General features: G+C 37.8%; 1 protein-coding gene across 1 annotated transcript; it reads left to right on the top strand.

Moving 5' to 3' along the window:
• Nucleotides 1–2,210: 2,210 nt before the first annotated feature.
• Nucleotides 2,211–20,582, top strand: RHPN2 (rhophilin, Rho GTPase binding protein 2). The gene is made up of 15 exons (XM_009865650.1): nucleotides 2,211–2,312; nucleotides 4,609–4,724; nucleotides 7,359–7,487; nucleotides 10,441–10,516; nucleotides 10,782–10,859; nucleotides 11,516–11,640; nucleotides 12,009–12,175; nucleotides 13,948–14,135; nucleotides 15,368–15,524; nucleotides 15,992–16,111; nucleotides 16,209–16,403; nucleotides 17,120–17,196; nucleotides 17,984–18,130; nucleotides 18,900–19,055; nucleotides 20,331–20,582. The coding sequence occupies exons 1-15, from the start codon at nucleotides 2,211–2,213 to the stop codon at nucleotides 20,580–20,582; spliced, it is 2,085 nt and encodes a 694-aa protein (XP_009863952.1).
• Nucleotides 20,583–21,942: the final 1,360 nt, after the last annotated feature.

Here is a 21,942-nt window from a genome sequence, read left to right as displayed (position 1 = left end):
AGGAGCAGAGTCAGAAAGAGATATCTGTCAAGTTCTTTCTACTCTATTTTTCCCATCTTGGTTTACTGCTTTGTAACACCTTACACAGACTAGTAACTTTTCAAATTCCCTAATCAGCCTTTAAGTTGCAATAAATCAGAAGAAAAAGCCATGATTCATTTTCCAAGCTTACCCTTTCTGTAGCTCTCCAAGCACCTGTTGGTACAGCACTACACATCCTGTCTTCGACGGTTGTTTTGGATAGCAGTCCATCGTGCGCTGTAGAGGCAGAGCAGAAGAACAGCTAGCTTAATGAACCTTTAGACTCTGGTCAGTTTAATGAAGATGCTTATTTTCTTGTCTCTTTCCTTTCTTAAAGCTTTGATTCCATCAGTGAGGTTAGATGCTTATCACACAGACCAAGCAGATGATTCAGAAAGAAAGACAGTATATATTAGTCCTCCCTGTCAGGGGAAAAGGCTAAAAACAGAAAACAAGCAGTTCCATAAATGAAGCACCAGGCTGAAAATAATGATAGGTATGGTAACCACCTCGTGATTCAGCACTTCCCTAATTAACTCTCTCTCTCCCTCTCTCTCTCTCCTTCCCCTCCTTAGCTTTTGGAGTTTCTTCTGAAGGGCTTCCCCCTCAACTGTGGTTAAAGTATCAGTTTACCAACCTGCTACACCTGTGCTTCCACTGGGGTTTGGTTCATGTGGTTCTTTTTAATCATTAGTAGCCAGGCAACCATCAACATTAGCATTGACACAGGAATATTTATTTGCCTATTTGTTCTCCTTCCACTTGTCTGGTGGGGCAGAAACAATGCTGTGATGATTCATACCCCCTGTCATGCCATATCACCTCATTATATACAAGCTCATAAAAACGAAAACTGAAAGTAGGCCTTCATATGAAACTACAAATCATCTAAGACTTGGTTAGTCAAGAGAAAAACATCTCTGGTGAAATATTATTTGCATTTTGCCTAGTGAGCAGTGTGACAAGATGGAATAGTATGCAGAAAATATGAATTTGGAATTTAATACAGTAACTGGTTCTAAAACTTTGTATTAATCGTTGGGGCCTGCCACTTAGAACTATAAAATATTTGTTCATGGCACAAGTAGACCAGGCTCTGGAATACTACATCTTCTTCTCTCCCTACTGCTTCTATTTTTAAATCAGGTAAAACTTGCACTATTTAAAGACTTGAAGTATACAGCTAAAATTTCAAAACTGAACTAATAGAAACATGCAGAGAGAAACTTTAATTCTAGTTGTGGAAGGAGGTAAGGAAATAAACATAATAATTTAGCAGGACTTAGGATCAGTTCTAGAAATACTGGTGTGAATCATGCTGTTTACTAGAATTGCTATTACAGCCAAAGAAGTTACATGCATATAAGTTAAATTACATGCACATTTAAGTATCTGGAGGATATGGCCATTTGTGTACACTACTGGGCTTGACAAGCAGCACTAGTTGCACTGGCTGGAAAGGAATGTTTTAAGGAAGAAGACACACCCAGTTTCAACTCTGTGTCACCTTCAGACAGTGTGTAGTTCTTCTTAAAAGTTCAAACCACCACTTCACAAATCATATTTATGTTAATTTCAAATGCTTACTGTGATTACTCACTGTTTGGCAAACAGTCATGGGTTTCGTGTCCATTACAACTGGATTTCTGATATTAAAAAATACTTCTGTCTTGAAGAAAGAACTTTTTGGCATCCAAATGAAATAAAACTGCTTCTTTATTTGGGACCCATACTTCTGACGGCTGTTTTCCTATGTGGTAGGTAGGCCCAGAGCCTAAACTTGTAAGAACACACAGATTCTGCCTATACCTCTTGGACCAGAGGATTTTAAGGCTCTTTCAAATGGGAGGTAAACACTGGTGCCTTGCACAGAGGCAAGATACTGTCCATCCACAGTTAACCTGGAGTATCTGACTACATGCTTGCCTAGCTACCCTCCCTGGCCCCATGTAATCTGTAGAATAGAATCTCCCCAAAATCCCACATGAGTCGTGAGCAGTCAGCCAGCTGCTTCGGAGCTCTGCTTGGCTTTGCCTGGTCTGATAGAGGCAGCATCACACTGAGATCCCACAGGCATTCAGGATACAACTGTTTGCCAAATAAGTGTGTGTAGGCTAATGTTTATAAACTTAAAAATAAAACTGTCGGACAATCTGCCACCTGAGCTCAGACATTAGTTCTAAGAAGAGATGAGCAGCAATCCCATTGGAATCTGTTGGCACACCCCGTTAGTGAGTCAGAGGGTTGCTATCAACCATGCAGGCCCTGCACAGATCAGCCTTCATCAGGAGGTGCGTGTTTATTTGTCCAAAATCAGTGTCTGTTTCTTTCAAAATGTCACCCGACTAGGTATATGAATAACATATATAACTTTCGTGCACGACTTGCCTCTGAAAATGACATATTAAAAACACATCAGCTTCCTGATTCTGTAGTTAGTTCAACAATGTTATTCAAGCAGGAAGAAATAAAGTAACTAGCTACTTGAACTTTCGTCTTTAAAAAGCAATTTTTTTATTGTTTTGTTTTTCAAGAGCTAAGGATAATAACATTTAAGCCCTTTAAACACTTCTTTTTGAAGTGTAGCTATGCTCTGAGGGGAGAAAAGGCTCTAAACCCAGTAGGTGATTATACTGTTTGGATTATCTTCACAGCAGAGTAACTCAATGTACTTGGTATTTATTTTTTTCAAAAAAAATGCAAGCAATGAAAGCTTAAATCATAGAGTCATTTTGCTTGGAGAAGACCTCTAAGATCATCTAGTCTAACCAGCAACCCAAGCCTACCATGACCGCTAAACTCCATTCTTGGTCATTTTTCAACTTCCTTAGTAATAACCGTTCTTTTGTTGCTATTTATTAATGGTTTTACTGATAGTGTATAAACCAGGTAGAAAAAAATCCAGCTCACTATCCAAATCGTCTTGGCTCAGCAAAGAAATAAACAGCAATTAAATGAAGCATCTAGCATCCTGTTGACAAGAAATGAAACAGCAGGTGTGGAAACCGCTGGGATGTTTGGCTGCCAGATACTGTAATGAACCAAACACCAACATCCTTGGCAGTGTTCAAATGGGAACTAAGTACAAATGCTGTCTGGGAAGGGGATCTTCTGCATGGAGGGTAAAACAAAAGGAAGCACTTTCTTTGGACCTGTCTGCTAAAAAACCTTTTAGTATACAGAATTTGTGGTTTACACAAGGGGAAATCTTCCCCAGATTGTGTATTTTCCATATTGTTGTTTTTTTCAGATGTTGGTCATTTTCACTGTCCTCCATGCAGACTTCTACCCATCAGTTTTCTGGCAGGCTGATTACAATAGAGTTTGAGCCTGCAAAGGAACACAAACTAGCTGAGTGGCCTCATCCCCTGTGCAGGAACTGTAAACCCCAGTATTTTCCAAAAGGTAAAATACAAGTTCTTTGTAGGCTTTGAAAAATAAATGGGAGGTATATGCTCATAGCAGGTGAGCCTGTTCTGAAAATAGACTCCTCTATCCACAGGAAGCTCGTCATCAGGGAGACTAAAGTGCAGCACTTCCAGGCACACTGGAGGTGACACGGATACCTCAGTGTGTCAGCGTCTTGTCCTCTTAGGCCCCAGGGTTGTTTCTGCCTTAAAGCTTCATACAGAGATTAGTGGCTGGTCCTGAAACAAAGGGAAACATTTCTGCCATTTTTTTCTTGCTGCACAAAGTTTAAGGTCATAGCAGTTTCGTACTCATTGTTCAATGGGAGCTTGTTTGATTTCTGGGCTGGAGCTTGATCAAAGGTCCCCTGAAGTAAACACACCACTTATACTGAGCTCTGTGGGCTTAGGAATCAGGCAGTTGATCTTCCTGAAAGTTTTCCCAGAAACAGAGCTGTAAAGAAGTATTTGAATGACATCATGAAACTTGTTTGGCACACAGGAATGGCAGGCAGTTCTGTAAAGAAGCTGCAGCTTTACAGAGAAAAAGAAGACAAGGGCAAGGCAAGGATACATTTAGGAAGGATGCTTGGACTAAGCATTTGAGAAAGAGATTGGAAGAAAGGATCAGAGACCTATACAGTGATATAGAGATGAAAGGCCCAAGATGAGCATCAAGTATTCAAACTGAATGGCAAAAGCAAGAGGAAATAGTTGACAAGGTTCAGATGAAAATGGCATGGAAGAGGACTTTGAATACCAATAGTAAAGAAAGATTATTATACAGCAAAAAGTGGAGAAAAATCAACATAGGAAAAACACCGGCATCCCAGAAAAAGAAACAGGCTAAGAGCAGAACGCAAATTGTGGATACAAGACCACGTTGTACTTTAAGTGTGCCTTGTTTATGTGTGTGTGTATAAATGTGTGTAAAGGAACATAAAGTATTTGGTAGTTTGTGCCTCAATTTTAAGGCCAAATGTTTTGGTCATGGTGTCTCTTTCACTTTTAATGACTAAGTTTGGGAAAAGAAACTGTCAAGTCCCTCATCACTGATGTCAATGTAGTTAATCTGTATTCATACAGACCTATGTCATTAAAGTTCATTCAAATTCAATGTTACTCTTTTTTCAGTGTCTCTTCCAACAGCAACAAAACCCCCTAATTTCTTTAATTCTAGGGATGTAATCCTCTTGCCGAGACTGGTCGAAGCAAACTGCAAAATCAAAGAGCTATCCTAAATCAACAGATCTTAAGAGCAGTAAGAATGAGAGCTGGTGCTGAAAATCTTCTAAGGTATGTTCATGGTCTCCTAGTTTTCTTGCCTGAGCAACGTAGGGTTTTTTGTTTGGTTGGTTTTTGTTGGTTTTGTTTTGTTTTGTGGGGTTTTTTTGTTGTTTTTTTAAAAATTTTTAAAAGTCTCCTAGCTGTTGCTTTTCCCAGTCTGCCTAACTGTTCCACTAACATGCTGCATAAATTACTGCTGGATGCTTTGTGAATCTCCCTGGAGGTCCTTTGGGGTTTTTTTTATGTTGTAGCTCTGTAGAATTATTACTTGCTATAAAGTGCACTTTCAAAGCTGCTGTGTTATAGCAAATGAGCTCAATGTTAGACTTACGGTGCTCTGTTTGATCAGCTTTATTGCTACTGATAAAGGCAAGTGAACCTTGCTGAATATTGTAATGAGCCTGTTTTACACCTCATATCAAATAAAGATATTGTCACTGTGTTGTTGCTTTTTCCAAGATCCTTTAGATCTGTGCTCCACAGTGCAAAGGACCATCAGTTGCCTTATTTGTTCCATGTAGTTGTGATGTAAGAGTAGCTGGGTAGCTGACATCTAACTCCAGCTGGCTTACGGTTGTCACCAAATTTTCCTACAGTTCGAGCTAACTGGAAGATGTACCCTTTATTTACTATATTTTGACTACCAAATCTTTTAAGACATGGTTCCCATAGGAATAGCCTAATGTTGACCCTCATTACATTCTGTGGTTAACTGCTTAGCAAACAGTCCTGTAGCTTTCCAACAACCAACCCCTCTGTTACACCAAACTGAAAATGTCCCCACTGCTCATCTGCAGTATTCTCCTATAGTGTCTGTTTCTCTGCGGCTGGAGAAACAATGGGCCTCTGAGAACAAATTAGTTGCCATAATTCCCTTAGAGAAGTGAAAAGGCTTGGATAAATTCACTTTTCTTAAACTTGCTGTTAATTAAGAGGTTGTCCTTTGCCTGTTGCCAGCCTTTAGCTCCACTTCGGTTAAGAGATGTGGTAGCTCCAGAGCTTATGGAGTTCTAGCTTCTGTGACTGACTTAATTTTGCTTTCTTTCCTGGTAACTGACTGAAGGAGTAAGACTTACGGTCTTTTGCTACCTCATGTACGCATAGCAAAATTCTTCTATCTGGTTTTGAAACTGCATGTTCTTAATTCAGTAAAAGTTTCTGCATGCCAACTCAGGAATGGTTGGGGAAGGCTAAAGAGACAAGTAATATCTAATGTCAACACTGGGTACTCTGATACTCAAGTTAAAGATATCCTAAAGTTTAGCATCCTGATACTAATATTAACTGCTGAAATACTGAAGTACCTATTGACAAGAGTGGGAACTGAGCCTATTAGAAATAAGTCTGATCTTCTACTCTTCAAAGTTAGCAAAAATATAAAATGAATTTACACCTGTTTGGCTATTAAAATGGCTAGTTCTTTGAGAGAAGCAATTTAAAAATAACATGACCACTAGATAGTTCATGATTAGACATGTTTATAATCTCCTAAAGGAAAACATAAATGAGCTTTATGTTTTCAAATTCTATTTGCATTTCATCAAGTTCTGAAACAAGCAAACTATTTGCTGTCCACAAGGAGCCTCCTGCAAAAGGAGTTGAGAAAAAAATGGAAATGCGAGTTTCTTTACTTTGGACTGAAAGGAACCGCTGGGCTTGAAACAAATGATCCATATAGTGCAAAGACTTTTATTTTTAGAACTTCTGAAAGTCACTTTCTCCTTTTCATTGTTGTTTGTTCTGGAAGTTCTGAGTTAAAACTGAGTTCAGAGTAGAGTTATGTGGATCTCAAAGATATAACATTGCCTCTGTTGCTGTATGTCTACAGTGCAACAACATGAAAAAGTAATCAAATTAACTCTAAATTGGCATGGACATTGATAACAGTTTAAGTCTCTTGAGATACTGTATGGAGAATCAGGTAAGAAATAGTGATATAATATCCTGAAATACACAAATAAGAAATCACATAGAAATGCTCTACAGTGCTAAATACTAACATCCACTCTGCTAGCGAACGTTGTCATATAAATGACCTATAAAGGAAGCAAGCAAACAAAAAAATCCTATTTGCAAGTGACAGAATTATAGGGAAAGCTGTATTGTATTAAAAAGAAATATATTTCTGCCTGTATATTTGGTTGTAAAATATTTTTTAGTAACAGTTTTATGTGAAAATTGTTTTCTTTTATTCTTGAGATCAGAAGTCTCAACAGATCATTACGCAATTTATAAAGTGGGGAAGTCTCTTGAAAAAGTCTCCTGACTCCCTCCAGCTCCACCCTTGTATCTTTGAGGAAAAGACCACATAATCTGAAAATAGTGATTCTGTTTAAGATGCTTTAGTTTTTTTGATTAATGCATCTGAAAAATAAGCCTGACTCTTTATCACACACACAAAAATGTAGCACATAGCAAACCTTCTATGTGTCTGTGTGCTGTTATCTGGAAACTATCTGTGGTGCTTTCTTGACAGAAAAGCCTAATAAAATCTGAAACATGAAGTCTTGTATCATCTCTTGAAGAGATAAAAGTAAAAAAAAATCTTAAAAATGTTGAGAATGTTAGCAAGGGGGCCCAACCAAGCTTCTGTACAAAATCTTTTCCTTGGTAGAAAAAAATTACATGTCTCTCTTTCTGCAGAGCAACCACCAACAACAAAGTACGAGAGCAGGTACTACTGGAACTGAGCTTTGTTAACTCAGACCTGCAGATCTTAAAGGAGGAATTGGAAGGACTTAATATCTCAGTAGAAGTTTATCAAAATACAGAGTAAGTACAAAGCTAACTTACTCAATTATTAACAGATCTTATGTTTTTCACTGGGAACAAAATTGTTTCTAGGTGAATGTGAATGCTGGAAAATAATTACGTGAAAGAACTGAGAGTTGTTACGAAGAGAACATATTTGATGGTAGATTTGTTGACTAAGGGTTAGTCTGTGTATTTGTCTTTCGCTTGGGAAAAGTATGTGCCACTAATCCTTAGATATGGAGTTCCTTTGTGGAGGAAGTATTGCAAGAATTGAAAGCTCTTAGGGCTTTATGGGGAGACACAAGTTAACTAGCAGAATTTCCAGTTCTAGCATGGCTAATTGGTTCAGTGCATTCTGGAGTGAGCAAACCTTGTGACAGAATTATCTGTTCTCAAATGCAGTGCATATAACAGTCCTCTCTTTAGCTGGAGTATAGAAACCCAACACTGATTTGGAGCTCTGAGCAGACTTGAGGTAATCTTTATGGTGTGTGCTTCAGTGACAGAAATCCATACATTAGCTGGCTAAAATAGAAATCTTTACCAAATGAAGTTGGAATTGTTCCAAGATACTTTTCCAATAAAAAGCATGCTAAACTTCAAATTGTGATGGATTCCTCAAAGATAAAACTTTGAAGTTAAAAATAATTCATTGCCTGAATACTGCTAAGATTTCTGTCTTGTTGCTCCTAAAACTAAATGTTCACTATTTGATTAACATTAGCAGCTCATGACACAAACTGAAGTGCTTCATATGAGGGCTCATAATTTCGGGTCCTTTTTAACACTATTCTAAGTTAGGTGTTAAATTCCAGGTGGACTCTGAGGAATTCTTAATGTAGAAGGACTAAGCACTTTTCCAGTGGCATATCTTTCAAGTGAATGCTGATGCTGTTTCTTTATTCTCAACAAGAAACCTGTGCTGAAGTTCCTGCCCTCCACCCTCATGTCAAACTTGGGCAACTATTTGATGCAAGAATGGTTTTAGTTCAAGATTTTAGCACTCTTCATAGATGCATGTGAGTGTAGAGAGCAGTATGAAAGTTATGGCACTGAAAATGAGAGCAAGAGTCATCCAGAAGTACTATTCCTTCTTCTACCTAAAGAATATTTGAAATATTTGAAGTCTTAATGAAGGGTGAGCAGCAGGTCAGGCCTGAAGGCAGGCAGAAGCCTGGCAGCTGCACAGTAGCATGCTTTTTTATTCTCTTCTGATCCTGCTTCCCCAGTCTGTTTTGAATGTTTTACCTTCTCAATGTTGTTCATTCTAAGCTCTAAATGCTTTTTATGTTCTACCAGCTAAAATAATTCACTCCCTCTGTAACTGCTCTCCAGCCTTTAATAGCAAATAGCTATTAATAGTTGCTCTCTGAATCTACTGTACATATAGTTACCAGCCTGAGGTCACACCCACCCTACGTTGTGTTACACCAGCCTGGAGGGTTGGCCCTCCCAGGACTTGCACACATTTTGGCTGGATTGGGAAGCATGATGCTATTGCTACTCAGACCTGGAAATCCATAATCCCCTCTTTAATTGTTCAGTGACCCTGTAATATTGACTCCATGGGTGTGGTACCTTAGAAACTCAAAAAACAGAATTCCACTTCCTTTGAATGACAAATGCTGGTGTCTACAGGGACTTTGGGTGGTACCAGAACAGATTAAAACAGTAGGTTAGGATTTCTTTTGCATATGTCTCACTCACTTTGGAGGAAAAACTCTCGATATAATCGGTTGTAAAAGTGTTACATTTCTTCTAAAAATCTCATCAGAAATCAGGTCATTTGCACTACCTGCAGTGGTGTTTTGGTTTTGTATCCTGGAAGTGTTTTGCAAGCTAGCAAAGCCACTTTTGGATCATGCCACCAACCAGTTTAAGGACTCTTCCTCTGCTGAGGAAGCTGCACTCCTACTCCCAGCTTCCTCAAATGGAATTTTCACCACTAAGAAAGGGATTTTGCTGGTTTTGCTGGTAAGACCATAAATGAATCACACCTGTGCGATTTTCTAGTTGGTAACTGAACTCTTTAAACAATGATTAGATGGTCAATCAGTTGTTTTCAAGAAAAAGGAAAATCTCAGATAAACCTTAAAATTGCCTAGCACTGATCCATTAAACCTAGTCAACAAACTACATATGCGGAAGCAATTCTGATCTTTTTTTATTTTTATAATTGAGTAATATGCTTAGAGGAAGAGTAATATATGTATTTTTTGATGGATAAATGGTGCTCTTTAATTGATAATAGTCTCATTAGCTAGTGTTGTTTACTAGTATGATCTGGGTTTTAAGGCCGTGATACAGATGTGTAGTCTCTTGAGCATCTGATTTCTTTAAGTCACTCTTCTCATCCTTATTGCCCTTTGATATTTTAGAGGTTAACTTTTTTAGAGGTTAACAGCTAGCATTGTCTGTCAGACCTCCTAGTCTTAGACATTTCACTGTTATGCTTAACTGTTATACTTAGACCTTTCACTGGTATACTTTAGCCTTGCTTTTCCGTCTTAGACACACATCACTTCTACAAATGAAACCACTGGTAGGATATAAAAATCTGATGATAACTATTGATGATTACCGTAGCTCTTACAGTGGCAGATCTCCTAGCAGCTGTGGAGCTGTTTTCTGTCCATATAACTTGTGTAGATGTGTAAAGTTGATCTAAATTGTAGCAAGCCAGCCTCTGAGAGTCTCCTTTTCATTCCTTGGAGGAAAAATAGGCTCAAATTAAAAGAATGGGAAAAAAAAGGCAAAAAAAAAGAGCACAGACAAGTACCTTTCCTCACTCTCTTCTGGAGGAGTCATAGCAGACTTTCTGGGCAGGAAAGAACCATTACAAACTATGTACCTTTTAACTCCACACCCATCAACATACTAACTTTCTGTTGTCAAATGAAACAAAAGTAATTATCAAGATTTACAATCAGAAAAGAAACATTTCTGAACCTTTTGTCTATTTGTTCTACAGAGAGACTTTCAGCATTCCCTTGGTACCTCTTGGCCTGAAGGAAACCAAAGAAGTAGACTTTACAGTCCCCCTAAAGGTAAATTTCAGAGACACATTTCAGAATGGTTAATAGAAATAACTTCCATTTCAGATTTGTTTAAAGAAGCAAATATCAAATGAAATTATTAGTTCTGTTGTCCTTTTGTAATCTCATTGCTATGTGCCACTATACTATTGACTGGAAAGGAGTAAACAACATGCAAATCACAACTAAAACAATTTTGTACTGTTTGCAACTGCTGACAAAAAATAATGAATAGTTTAAGTTAATTTATCTGATTTTTTTTTTACCTTTTTTTTAGGATTTTATTCTGGAACATTATAGTGAAGACAGTTCTGAGTATGAAGATGAAATAGCAGATCTCATGGATTTGAGACAAGTAAGTTCATGTATGACGTGCCATGGGCCCTTTTAATCTCCAGTTACATGGAATCAGAATATGCCACTATTACTGATAACTTACCATATTCACATTGACTTTGTTTCTGAGAAGTGGAACATGAATCTCCATTGTCCAAGAGCTGTGCAATCTGAGTAAAAAAACAAGTGAAGGAAAGGATGAAGTTATGCAAAGTGATCAAGTTATTGACACAACTTTTTAAATCTAAGATTTGTCATACTTACATTTTTACTTTAAAGTATTTTAAATTTAACGGGAAGAATGTTGAAGTGAATGTATCTGGCAAAAGATTATGGTGGAATGGTAGTTATTTCTACCTATTGTTTGCTTCCTGTATTATACTAGAAACATAAGATTTCTTTATAGCTTTCCTAAAATACCTACAATACGTTGAACTAACTCCGAGACTTGTGAAACAGATCCTCTTTGCTTCCTTAAAGGTTACATGCTACTTCTGTGAAGCTGAAAAACTTATTTGGAATGCATCCATATGGCCTTAAGCTTACTGTTCTCAAATTCCACACATTTCTATGATATGCAGAAGTCCAGAGGAAGCAGAGCTTTATCCTCAGTGTTTCAGTATTCATCCTGTAACCCAAAAGAATACACTTTATTTTAATCTATTCTGTTTTAAGGCCTGCCGCACTCCTAGCCGAGATGAAGCTGGCATTGAGATGTTGATAAGCTATTTCCTTCAACTTGGTTATGTAGAAAACAGATTCTTCCCTCCCACCAGGCACATGGGAGTCTTATTTACATGGTAAGTGTGTAGCTCCTGATTGTCTTTTTTTTTTATTATTCAAAACTATCAATCATTAACTGTCTTCTGTTTAAATTGAGCATGCCTGTGTGTTTCTCCCCTCACCCCCACCCTGCAGTGTGTATTGTCAATTTTGTTTTAGCATTAAGAGTAAACCTGGACACAAAACATCCTTTTCATGCTTACACTGGAGCCATTTGCTAGATTATGATTTGGGCTACAGGTTAGCAGAAGGCAAAAAGAGAAAATCATCTTCATTTTGGACAACTGCAGATGTTTCTGGGACTCTGAACCTTGGTGCACAAAGCAGGTGGGGAACAGCTCAGACCTTAATTTGTTAACACTATTTCTAATATTTGTTTCCCAAGGTACGATTCCTTCACAGGTGTCCCAGTGTGTCAGCAGAATCTGTCGCTGGAAAAAGCTAGTATTTTATTCAACATTGGAGCCCTCTACACCCAGATTGGAACAAGATGCAATCGTCAGACCCAGGCTGGACTTGAAAATGCTGTTGATGCTTTTCAGAGAGCCGCAGGTACAAATTTAAAAATACTGGGAAAGTATTTATGGAAATGTTCCTAATCTCTTCCTGACATCCTGGAGATTTCTGTATTTCCCACTGACTTCATTACACAAAAAAGGAGAAATAGGGAAATTCAAGAAGCCTAGTGAAGAGCTAAGAGATGAAGTTTTAATTCAAAACCTGGAACTGTAGTCTGAACATGCAAATAAACATAGTGAATGCTCTGGTTAATGATTAATGAACTGCAGTTTAAAGGTCTTGAGTAACAGCCCTAACGTTAACTGCTTCATTGTTCATTCTCTATTTCACCGACATAGCTGCTTTTACCTCTGTGATATTACACTGGTGTAAAATCTATACAAGAACAGATTTAAAGGGTTGATAAAGGGCTTAAAACCTAGTTTGGTGCTGCTCCTTCCATTTTGCAAATAAAAAAAAAATCACTGCTTTTCATTTGGGTGTATTTGCAGAACTGAATTAATTCACAAATTGAAATGCATCAGTTGCTACCGACAGTACCTTTGCAGGGCCCCAAAGCAGTGTGCTCAGGAGGCATTTCATTGTACCTGTGCACGGCTCCGTAACACTGTTCCTTATGTTGGTAGAGACATAATAAAGAGCATGTGTTAACCATTTCTCTGTGCTGAATGGAAAGTGTTGCACAGAGTTTAGCCTCAGTAAAGCTCTCGGTGCGTGTATGCTTACCGCATAAGCAGAAATAAGTTGAGAATAAAAAAAAAAAAACAACAACTTTCTTTTCCCCTCTCTGTGTGCTTTCAGCTCCTGTCATAGGGCACTCTGGCAAGTTTGGGGCTGGTTTTTTTTGGTGCAAAAAGGCAAAGGTGGCAATAATTCAAATTTGTGTAAGAGCATATCAGTAAGCAAAAAGATAAAAGTGTAACATAGAAAATGAAAAATCTCAGAAACTGGTAGAAGGGAAATACAGCACAACGTGTCCAGAACTGAATGTAGTGGCAAGAAGATTACAGAAGCTAGGACACTTAAAAAGCAGAGGACTTATCGTTACTCTTTTGTAGTATTATCAGCAATTAACAGGCTAGTAGAACTCAATAAACCAGTTGGATGACGTGCATGCTGAAGGTATGCTCCCATCTGTGAAACTGTTACTTAATATTTGCATTACAGTTAGTGTTTGTTTTTAATATGATAAGTGATAGAAACAATTAATATGTTGGTGGAAGCAAATGTCTAGAGCAGAATCTAATTGTATGCTATTAAATACACCATTCCAGTTTACTTACATAGATGAAACTGAGCTTTCATTGGAACACACAATACAATTAGGAGCATCTGAAAAGAAGATTCATAATTAATTAAGTTTATACGTTTGTGATTTTCCTTCTATCTAAGAGTTCTACTGTTACCTACTTACAGTCGAAATCTTGCGTAGATTTCTTTTATCTGTCCTACACGTAAGCTCTAGCCTACCACTCCCATACAGAAGTCACACTCAGCTCGACACTGCTTTGTGGTCAAACACAAGAACTGTTAGAAGCAAATCTGAAGGTATTACTCTTAAAACTTGCAGCTTCAGTTGCTCCTTTGAACTGTAATTTTGAGAACTGTGTATGGAGATATTACATGGCAATGCAAAGCAAAACCTGTAGGTCAATTTAATTTCATGTGTACTAAGAATCCCTTCAGATTACTGTAATGCAATATTAGAAAGTATGCTTTCCATCTTAATTATTATGACACAGGGTAGAGTTAAGTTCACTTGCTTCTCTCTTTGTATTGCTGACAAAACAATTTTGTAATTTCAGGAGTCCTAAGCTACTTAAAGGAGACTTTTACTCACACACCAAGTTATGATATGAGCCCAGCTATGCTGAACGTACTAGTAAAAATGATGCTTGCACAAGCTCAAGAGTGTGTTTTTGAGCAGATTGGTCTTCCTGGAATACGCAACGAGTTTTTCACACTAGTGAAGATGACACAGGAAGTTGCCAAGGTAAAATAGGAGACTTAAAATTTAGTCTTTAAAATAGTTGTTTACAGTGTTGTGTTACTAGCTAAAGCCTCCATTAACATTAAAAGAAAATTAAACAGAAATGTTAACTACTAGTACTGAAAACAAAAAGTAACAAGGGACAGCTCACAAGCTGTGAGGATCACAACCTTTCATAAGATTAAAAGACGAATAGTTGCAATTTAAATATAATACTAGCACTATGATTATTTTTAATTAATATTTTTTCAGTGAATAATAGCAACATGCCAGAACACTTGGACCATGAACTTGCTGAAAGCTATTTATCATACTGCTCTTTCAATCAGTACAGATCTCGTCCACAGAACAACGTACAAAAGGCCAGGGTTGTTTGTGTAGCCTGTCTGTTATTTCCCAGCAGCTGGAGGTTATGCAAACCTGAAGAGCTTAAGTCTGAAAGAATAACTAAATTGTAACTGGGGGAAGGACCTTGACAAGCAGAGTCAAACTGGTAGCTGCAGAGCTGTCTTGGGACTTGCTTGAAAAATGGGGAGACAGTCTGTGCCCCAGAACGTAACGTTCATACTTGATTGAGGTTGTTGACATCAAAAACTGAGTATGCCAGCAAGATATGAATATGCTTTCTGAGCAGCAGATGGCTACTAGTTCCATAGTAGATGAATGGGCAAAACTTGTCCTACCAATCCTTTAAGGCCACCCTGACGTATCAGGCAGGACTTATCAGGATTTGTCAGCTGCAGGGGAAGATGTTTGGCTTCTGTCAAGTGAAGTTGTTTGATCCATTCAAGCAGCATTCACTCCTTGAAAAGCTACGTTATTTCCTCTGCATAAAGGATAGCAGCCCAGTTTTAACTAAACCACATAGAACCGAAGCACAAACCTACTGTATAAGTAGTGTGTGTCACCCTTTTTCTCAGCTGAATTAACCTAATGAGATGCATTTGTAAAATTAAAAACCATTTATATGTTTTTCTATTGAAGGCTGAAGCTGTATAGATTTACTGACATAGTCCATCTCTTCTTGTACAAAATTGTTTTACTATTCTTTTAAGTGGAAAATCAGAGATGGAATTTGAAATTTTCTCAAAACTTATTTCCAGCCCTTTCTAACCATCTATTTTTTCCCTCTCTTATGTGATGCACATGAAATTATTTTAAGGCTGAATATAATATCCCTTACTCCCGATAATTAATGTTAAATTCTCACACTTCATTTCTGTGCTTTATTTTAGGTGGGAGAGGTTTACATGCTGGTTAACACTGCAATGAATCAGGAGCCAGTGAAAGAGAACATCCCCTATTCCTGGTCTAAACTGGCACAAATCAAGGCAGACCATTACAAAGCTCTGGCGCATTACTTCATTGCCACCATTCTGTGTGATCATGAACGTAAGAATCATACATTTTCTATATATTCATATAAATAACAATAATAAACACATAAACAGTTATAATTTGGTCTATGAATAAGAGAAGGAGCCAGGAACTTTGGGGTTTCAGTATGTTATTTGTGGCCATTTTCCCATTCATATACGAGGCCGTGCTTTTTTGTCCTTTGCAGAAGAGTGTGAAAGTTCAGTAAACTAACTTTTGCAGAAACAAAAGAAATATCCATGTTATGTTATTAATTAAATTATTCAATTCCTGTCACTGTGTTCTGCCATATAAATATTACTTGCATACTGCAAATGATAAAATTGAGAAAAAGTCTTAATAACCTGAAATTCCCATCAATATGTACATGTAAAAACATCTGACTGCATTGGGAGAGAAGGTAATAATAACTACACAACAATACACCCAAAGGAACAGGGCACCAAGAGATTTGTAACTGTTCACGTTCTCTGTTGTTACAGTGCAGGCCAGTGATGATGAAGATCAGCAAGAGAAAGCCTTGTCCCAGTTGTACGACTACATCCCTGAATGTCTGATGGTTCTCACTGTTTTAAAGGACAAAATCCAGAGAAAACAATTAGGTAACTGCCAGTTTCACTCAGCTACTTCATGCAATTTGAAAATTACCTTGTAGTCATTGTCTGTGGAGGACAACCAACAGTCTCTAATCTTTCTCAGGGAAAGCACATTTGCGCAAAGCCATCGTTTACCACGAAGAAGCTCTAAGAGTCTGTGGTCTGTGCAAAAAGCTTCGAAACATTGATGTTCTGCAGGAGGTTCTGACAGCTGCACATAAGCGCTCACTTCTCAAATATGCTCAGCAAGAGACAGAAGATGACTTTCTTAGTCTAATCCAGGTTCCAGATATACTTCGTAAGTGTGCACAGCTAGAAATGAAGGGTATCTAACCATACATGTGTATACTTTGATGGGCATGTGCCTTTATACTTATTTATACATATATCACAGGCATCTATACATAACATAAATAATGTACAATCACATACTGCACATTTGAGTATAAATGATAAATGAATTTTGTTACAGTTGTTTTAGTGTCCCTGGACACATCAATTTCTGGGCTAGATAACAATGGTTATTATTTACAATTTGGCTTTTTTTGGTGATTATCTTGTGAACTAGAAAAAAATGAGGAAACTGTAAAAGCTAAAATCCTCTAGGGGAAAACTATTAACTGTTTCTTGTAGCACAACTCTTAAACTGGTCTAAGTTGTTAACTCGGTTTGACTGCTGTTTCCTCCTACCTTAGTCCAGCTCATTCAACTCTTTCCTCTTTGGAAGCAGTGGGAAAGAATGAGAACTGGTTTTAAATATTTTTCAAAGAAAAAAAAGTTAAAGAGAAGAAGAGCACAGTTTTGACTGGATGGATTGTTTTAAATTTTTTGTATCGGTATTATGACCTCTGAAGATATTTTCAGATATTTGTCTTACACATTTCCACAAAAATAAGTTTTTCTAGACCCTGGTAAGAATTTAGGAAAAATTTCTATCTAGTTTGGAATGCAGGAAAAATAAATTTGTATGTTTTAATTAATACTTGAGTAAAAATGCATTTATTTTTCTTTTAGCTAAAACTGAGCACAAAATAGAAACAATTGCTCCTCAATTTTCCAAGGTGAAAGTTAAAGACTTCTTTCATAGACTGGTACGTAACACGCTAATGCTGACCAACCCCTGTCATTTTGCTAGCAAGGATAAATTCACTCTAGCGTGAGGCAAGCAACACGAGTATCTTAGCCTGAAAAAGTGATCCTGTAGTAACTGGGGGTTTTTTTCAGAAGTTATTGGAAAGATCACTCCTAGCTTCAGAGATAAAAGTCACTTTGAGATTAGCAAAGAATAGAAGTGCCATTTGTATGTGGATTTGCACAGCATTCATTCCTGATAACCACCACAAAAGTCCCATGAAGTTCCAACGGGTAACTGTGTAAAACTTAAAGGTGGGGAGAAACACGTAGTGACTGGAGATGGGCAGGCAGAACGGGTGATGCTGCACGCTCCAATGCCAGCCTTTCAGGTGGCCTCGTGTGTATTGGTGGGCAAAGGGAACCGAGAATTGCAGTTAGGATCAGATCATGCAACATTTCATGAATCAATTTATCTCCTCCAAAAGGGAGTCATGTAGGTCCTTAGAGCCTGCTGCAGCCAAAGGATTCTGTACATCTTAACGGAGATCTCAGAAAAACTTGGCAGTTGCTTTCATCCCACTCTGAAGCATCACCTGAACAGTAATTAAGTAGACTGAGCATTTCAGGGGACATCTTAAACTTCTGGGATAAATCTTACTGTTCCATTCCAATGGAAGTAGCTGGAAGCTAACCTGAGTAATACCTACATCACGTGAGCTTAAAGCATTATAATGTAAAGAATTAGAAATGCTTACTTACAAATGAGAGTAAACCATAATGTGCCTGCTGGTATGTTATGTCCAGGGCCCACTGTCAGTGTTCTCGGCCAAGCAGAGATGGACGGCTCCACGTACCATTCATATCCACCACGAAGCAGGAGAACTGGGATTCAGCCTTAAAGGAGGTTCACCAGTACAGATTTATTGTCTTGATCCAGTTTGTTCTGCAGCAGTAAGTACATTGGTGCAATATTAACAACTTATCTCCAGACTCTAGCATCACAATCTTTTAAATGTAGCATTAGCTTGTGTATGGAGTATTTATTTAGTTCTACTGTACATCAGCACAGTCAATGAATATAATCTGAAGACATTTTCAGTGCCACACATGCCTTAGATGTTAGAGTATCTGTATCCCTGACATCACATTCCCTGTCTAATTCAGGGAGTTACAACGGATAAAGGCTTTAGAAGGTAGCAACATCAAAGCTGAGGATCTGAAGAGAAGGCAAGCTAACATGTGCCCAAGCAAAAAGAGGGGAAAGAACATATTATTGGCTTCTAATATGTTGTCCTCTTGGAGAAAAAAACCCAGAAGAATAAAGCAGCATGCAGCGATGAGCACAGTTTAGCTGTAAGAAAGGCAGAAGCAACCGCAGCAGTACGAATAAAAATACTGAAGAAATTGAAGTAAAAACTAGAGAAAATGTCTCGTGATGGACGATAGGGTAGCAAAAAAAGATTTCAGTTACTTAAGGAGTAAAATGAAAAGGACATAAAAAGATTCAACATTTGAGTATGTCAGAATCACATTTATCAACGGTAATTCCAACAGGTAATTTGTGTACTTGAAAAAGTCACATTTCTATGTTATATATAAAATTTGGTTCCACACGTCTGGCTAGACAGTGACTTTATAGCATCTGAGAGGGAAATACCTTTAGGGCAGACACTGTAACATTCTAAATTCAGGTAATAACCCATGCAAAATTGTATTACAGTCGATGGGCCTAAAAGAAGGTGACTACATTGTTTCAGTTGGTGGTGTGGATTGCAAGTGGCTTGGAGTGAATGAGGTGCTGGAAAAACTCAAAAGTGTGGGAGAGCAGCCCATTGAGATGGAGGTTATCAGTTGCCAGGATACAGCAGCGTCTATGGTATGTGATAAGGCAAGTATGTTTTGCCAGTTGGATATGTGAAAGCGTTTTTTGGGGTTTTTTTTCAGTTTCCTAGCTTTGGTCCCTCGTTAATGTTAACTTTCATGTAGTCAAGACATCCTGCCGCACCAGTGGATATATAAAACATGAGTTCAGTTTTGGACAATCTGTTTAAATCATCATGACTTAGCAAGCTAAAGCACAGTCTGTGTGCATAAGAATGACTGAGTGATGGGGTTTTTTAGTAGAGCTACTTAGATTAATTGCATTATAAATTCCAGGGCATATTTTATTTTCCCCTACCTTGTCCTAGAGGATGAAGATATTACCCTGTTCAGCACTGGAAAAGCCACAGTGAAACAATAATGGAATGAAATAGGACATAAACACTAAGTGCTTATTTTCTGTGCACTGTTAACATAAATGATACCTGACTTTTTGCATTAGATCACAGGTTAATGTATGCTTTTTTTAATTTGGTGGACTTTAACTGTCTAGTAAGTTACTAAGCTGGTGTAGAAGCTTTGGAGTAAGGAAAAATGATCACAAGATTAAAAAATGTTAAGCTCTAAAAAAACTTATTTGTAGCGTGAGAGAACCTGTAGTTCAGCTAAATCCACTGCTTCATGCTTCTAACATTCCCTGGCAAGCTCAGGCACTGGAACATTGTTGCCTTAGAAGTGATCAAGGTGCACTTACACTGCTTTTAAGTTTTCTTGTTTTGTTTAAGAAGCTGATTTTCCTTATCGAAAATAAGGAATTGCAAACCTGCCATTCTAAGCTGCTACTGGAAACAAAAGGCTAGAATATAATCACGTTGCTTCAGGGCACAGCTAGGAGAAGGCTGTGCCTTCCAGGTATCCTGAAAGAACATCCTACAGTAGCTCTTGTTGTGGTTGCCATCAGCGTGGAACCTGTCCAAAGCCAGCAGAAAGGCTCCGCTTCAGAGACCTGGGCAAGAGCAACATACTTAAGCTTCGTAGGGAGGTTGGTGTACTTATCCTGTAGTTATGCTAGAAGCTAACTGTAACACAACCCATGGCAAAGCTGCACCAGTCCCTTTACGCTGTGCATACCGTACCCTGGAGTCTACACGGGCAGAATTCCAGAATGGCAGCGCTCTGAAGGGCCTTGTGTTCAGTCCGTTGTCATTAGCACAGAAAGCTTGCTGTTGCCTGCCTCGGGATACTGTTTGCACAGTAACCTTTTGTTATGTTCAGAATTTTGACCTCTTTTGGGTGACTGATTCTTACTACGTTTCTCTTTTTCCTACAGCATAGTAAGAGTGCAACTTACTCTGTGGGAATGCAGAAGACATACTCCTTAATCTGCTTAGCCATGGAAGAGGATAAGATCGATCACACCAAGAAAGCCCCCCTGAAACTGCCTTTTCTAAGTTGGGGAACGAAAAATAGACAGAAAGCTGCAAGCACCCTCTGCCTTCCTTCAGCTGTGGCTGGAAGTTCTCAGATTAAGAAGAAGCTTTCTCCCTTCACACTTTTGAATTCAGAAAGTTCATTATACTGAATCTTTTGGAAGGATCTCTTACCATGACATTTTTCTTTAAAATGTGTATAAAAATATTGATCAATTTTATCTTTATATATGAATGTGTATAAATTCAGACAAATGCCATAGACTTCATTTACTGTGTATTGAGCCACGATGAAAGTCAGAGGCTGGCAAAAAACTATAAAACTTAAGTATTTGAAGGTTAGAATGAAGTGTTTTGGGAGGTATGCACTAACAAGTTGTAGATAAAATAGCTTACGTGAGGACGGGATTCCTTTGGAATTTCAAAATACGGTATCATAACTAGTTTTTTTATAACTATGATAGATGGGAGTTATTTATTACAAACTGGATGCTGTATGCAGAACAATAGGGGACATGTTAAAGGATGATTTTTGATGGAAAAGTTTAGGTTCAATAATAAATTACATAACACTACTTTCAAGAATTATCTTGGCAAACCACAGGAGAGGGAATAATTTTATCCAGAGCAGCTAGCCTTACGTCAAGGGGCAGTGTCATGCAGTTGTGGTTTTTACACATAGACATTCTCTTTCTGAGAGTACGAGGTGTATTCCACTGAATAGTTAATTCTGGAAGAGAAGTCAAAAGATCTTTTAAACTACAAAAGGCTGTTACTCTGTTCTTTTTCTGATCTGGGTTACCTCTTAAATGCCTGCTGATTCACTTGTTAAAAAAATGGCTTTATTCCAAACTTGAAATTATTCAACCTAGTTAATGTATCTCATTAGTCTTGATAGCTGTGGAATAAATCTCAGACCCGACATATTCCAGTATATTGATCAAGAGTACATAAATCGTGGTGATGCTTTAAGATCTGAGAAAACATGCTTGTGATTCTAAGTGGCAGAATATTTTTTTACTACCACACCAAGGGAAAAAAAAGCCAAATAAAGTCCTCCTCCTCCTCCCCTTAAAACAATTCATGAGCATTTCTCTGAGATTCTTCTATTTTCTGAAACTGCAATTAATTGAAAATTGCTAACACTGTAGTGTTAGTTAATATTACCATCTACAGAGTAGATATATGCTGTTTGATACTCAAAACTTAAAATAAGGGGAAAGTTTGTGTCTGGGTATAAACTTTGAAGTTGTCATTTATTTTTAGTTTCTTATGTAATAGGTGTAAATATGTTGATGACACTTATTTAAGAATAAAAATCAGATTCTGCTATTTAGTAGTAGCTTTTTTTGATTCTGCTACAGCTTGGATGATACAGCATAATTTACATGTTTTCACTATTTACTACTGGCATACTTCTTACATGTTTCTGTGATGTTGCTTATGAAGACGTAAGAAACTCTTTCTTAGAAGTTTATATTGTATAATACAAGAACTTAAATTGTAGTGTAA

This window comes from Apaloderma vittatum, unplaced genomic scaffold (genome assembly GCF_000703405.1).
Source record: "Apaloderma vittatum isolate BGI_N311 unplaced genomic scaffold, ASM70340v1 scaffold43782, whole genome shotgun sequence".
Taxonomy (NCBI): domain Eukaryota; kingdom Metazoa; phylum Chordata; class Aves; order Trogoniformes; family Trogonidae; genus Apaloderma; species Apaloderma vittatum.
This window is presented reverse-complemented; position numbering and strand designations above follow the sequence as displayed.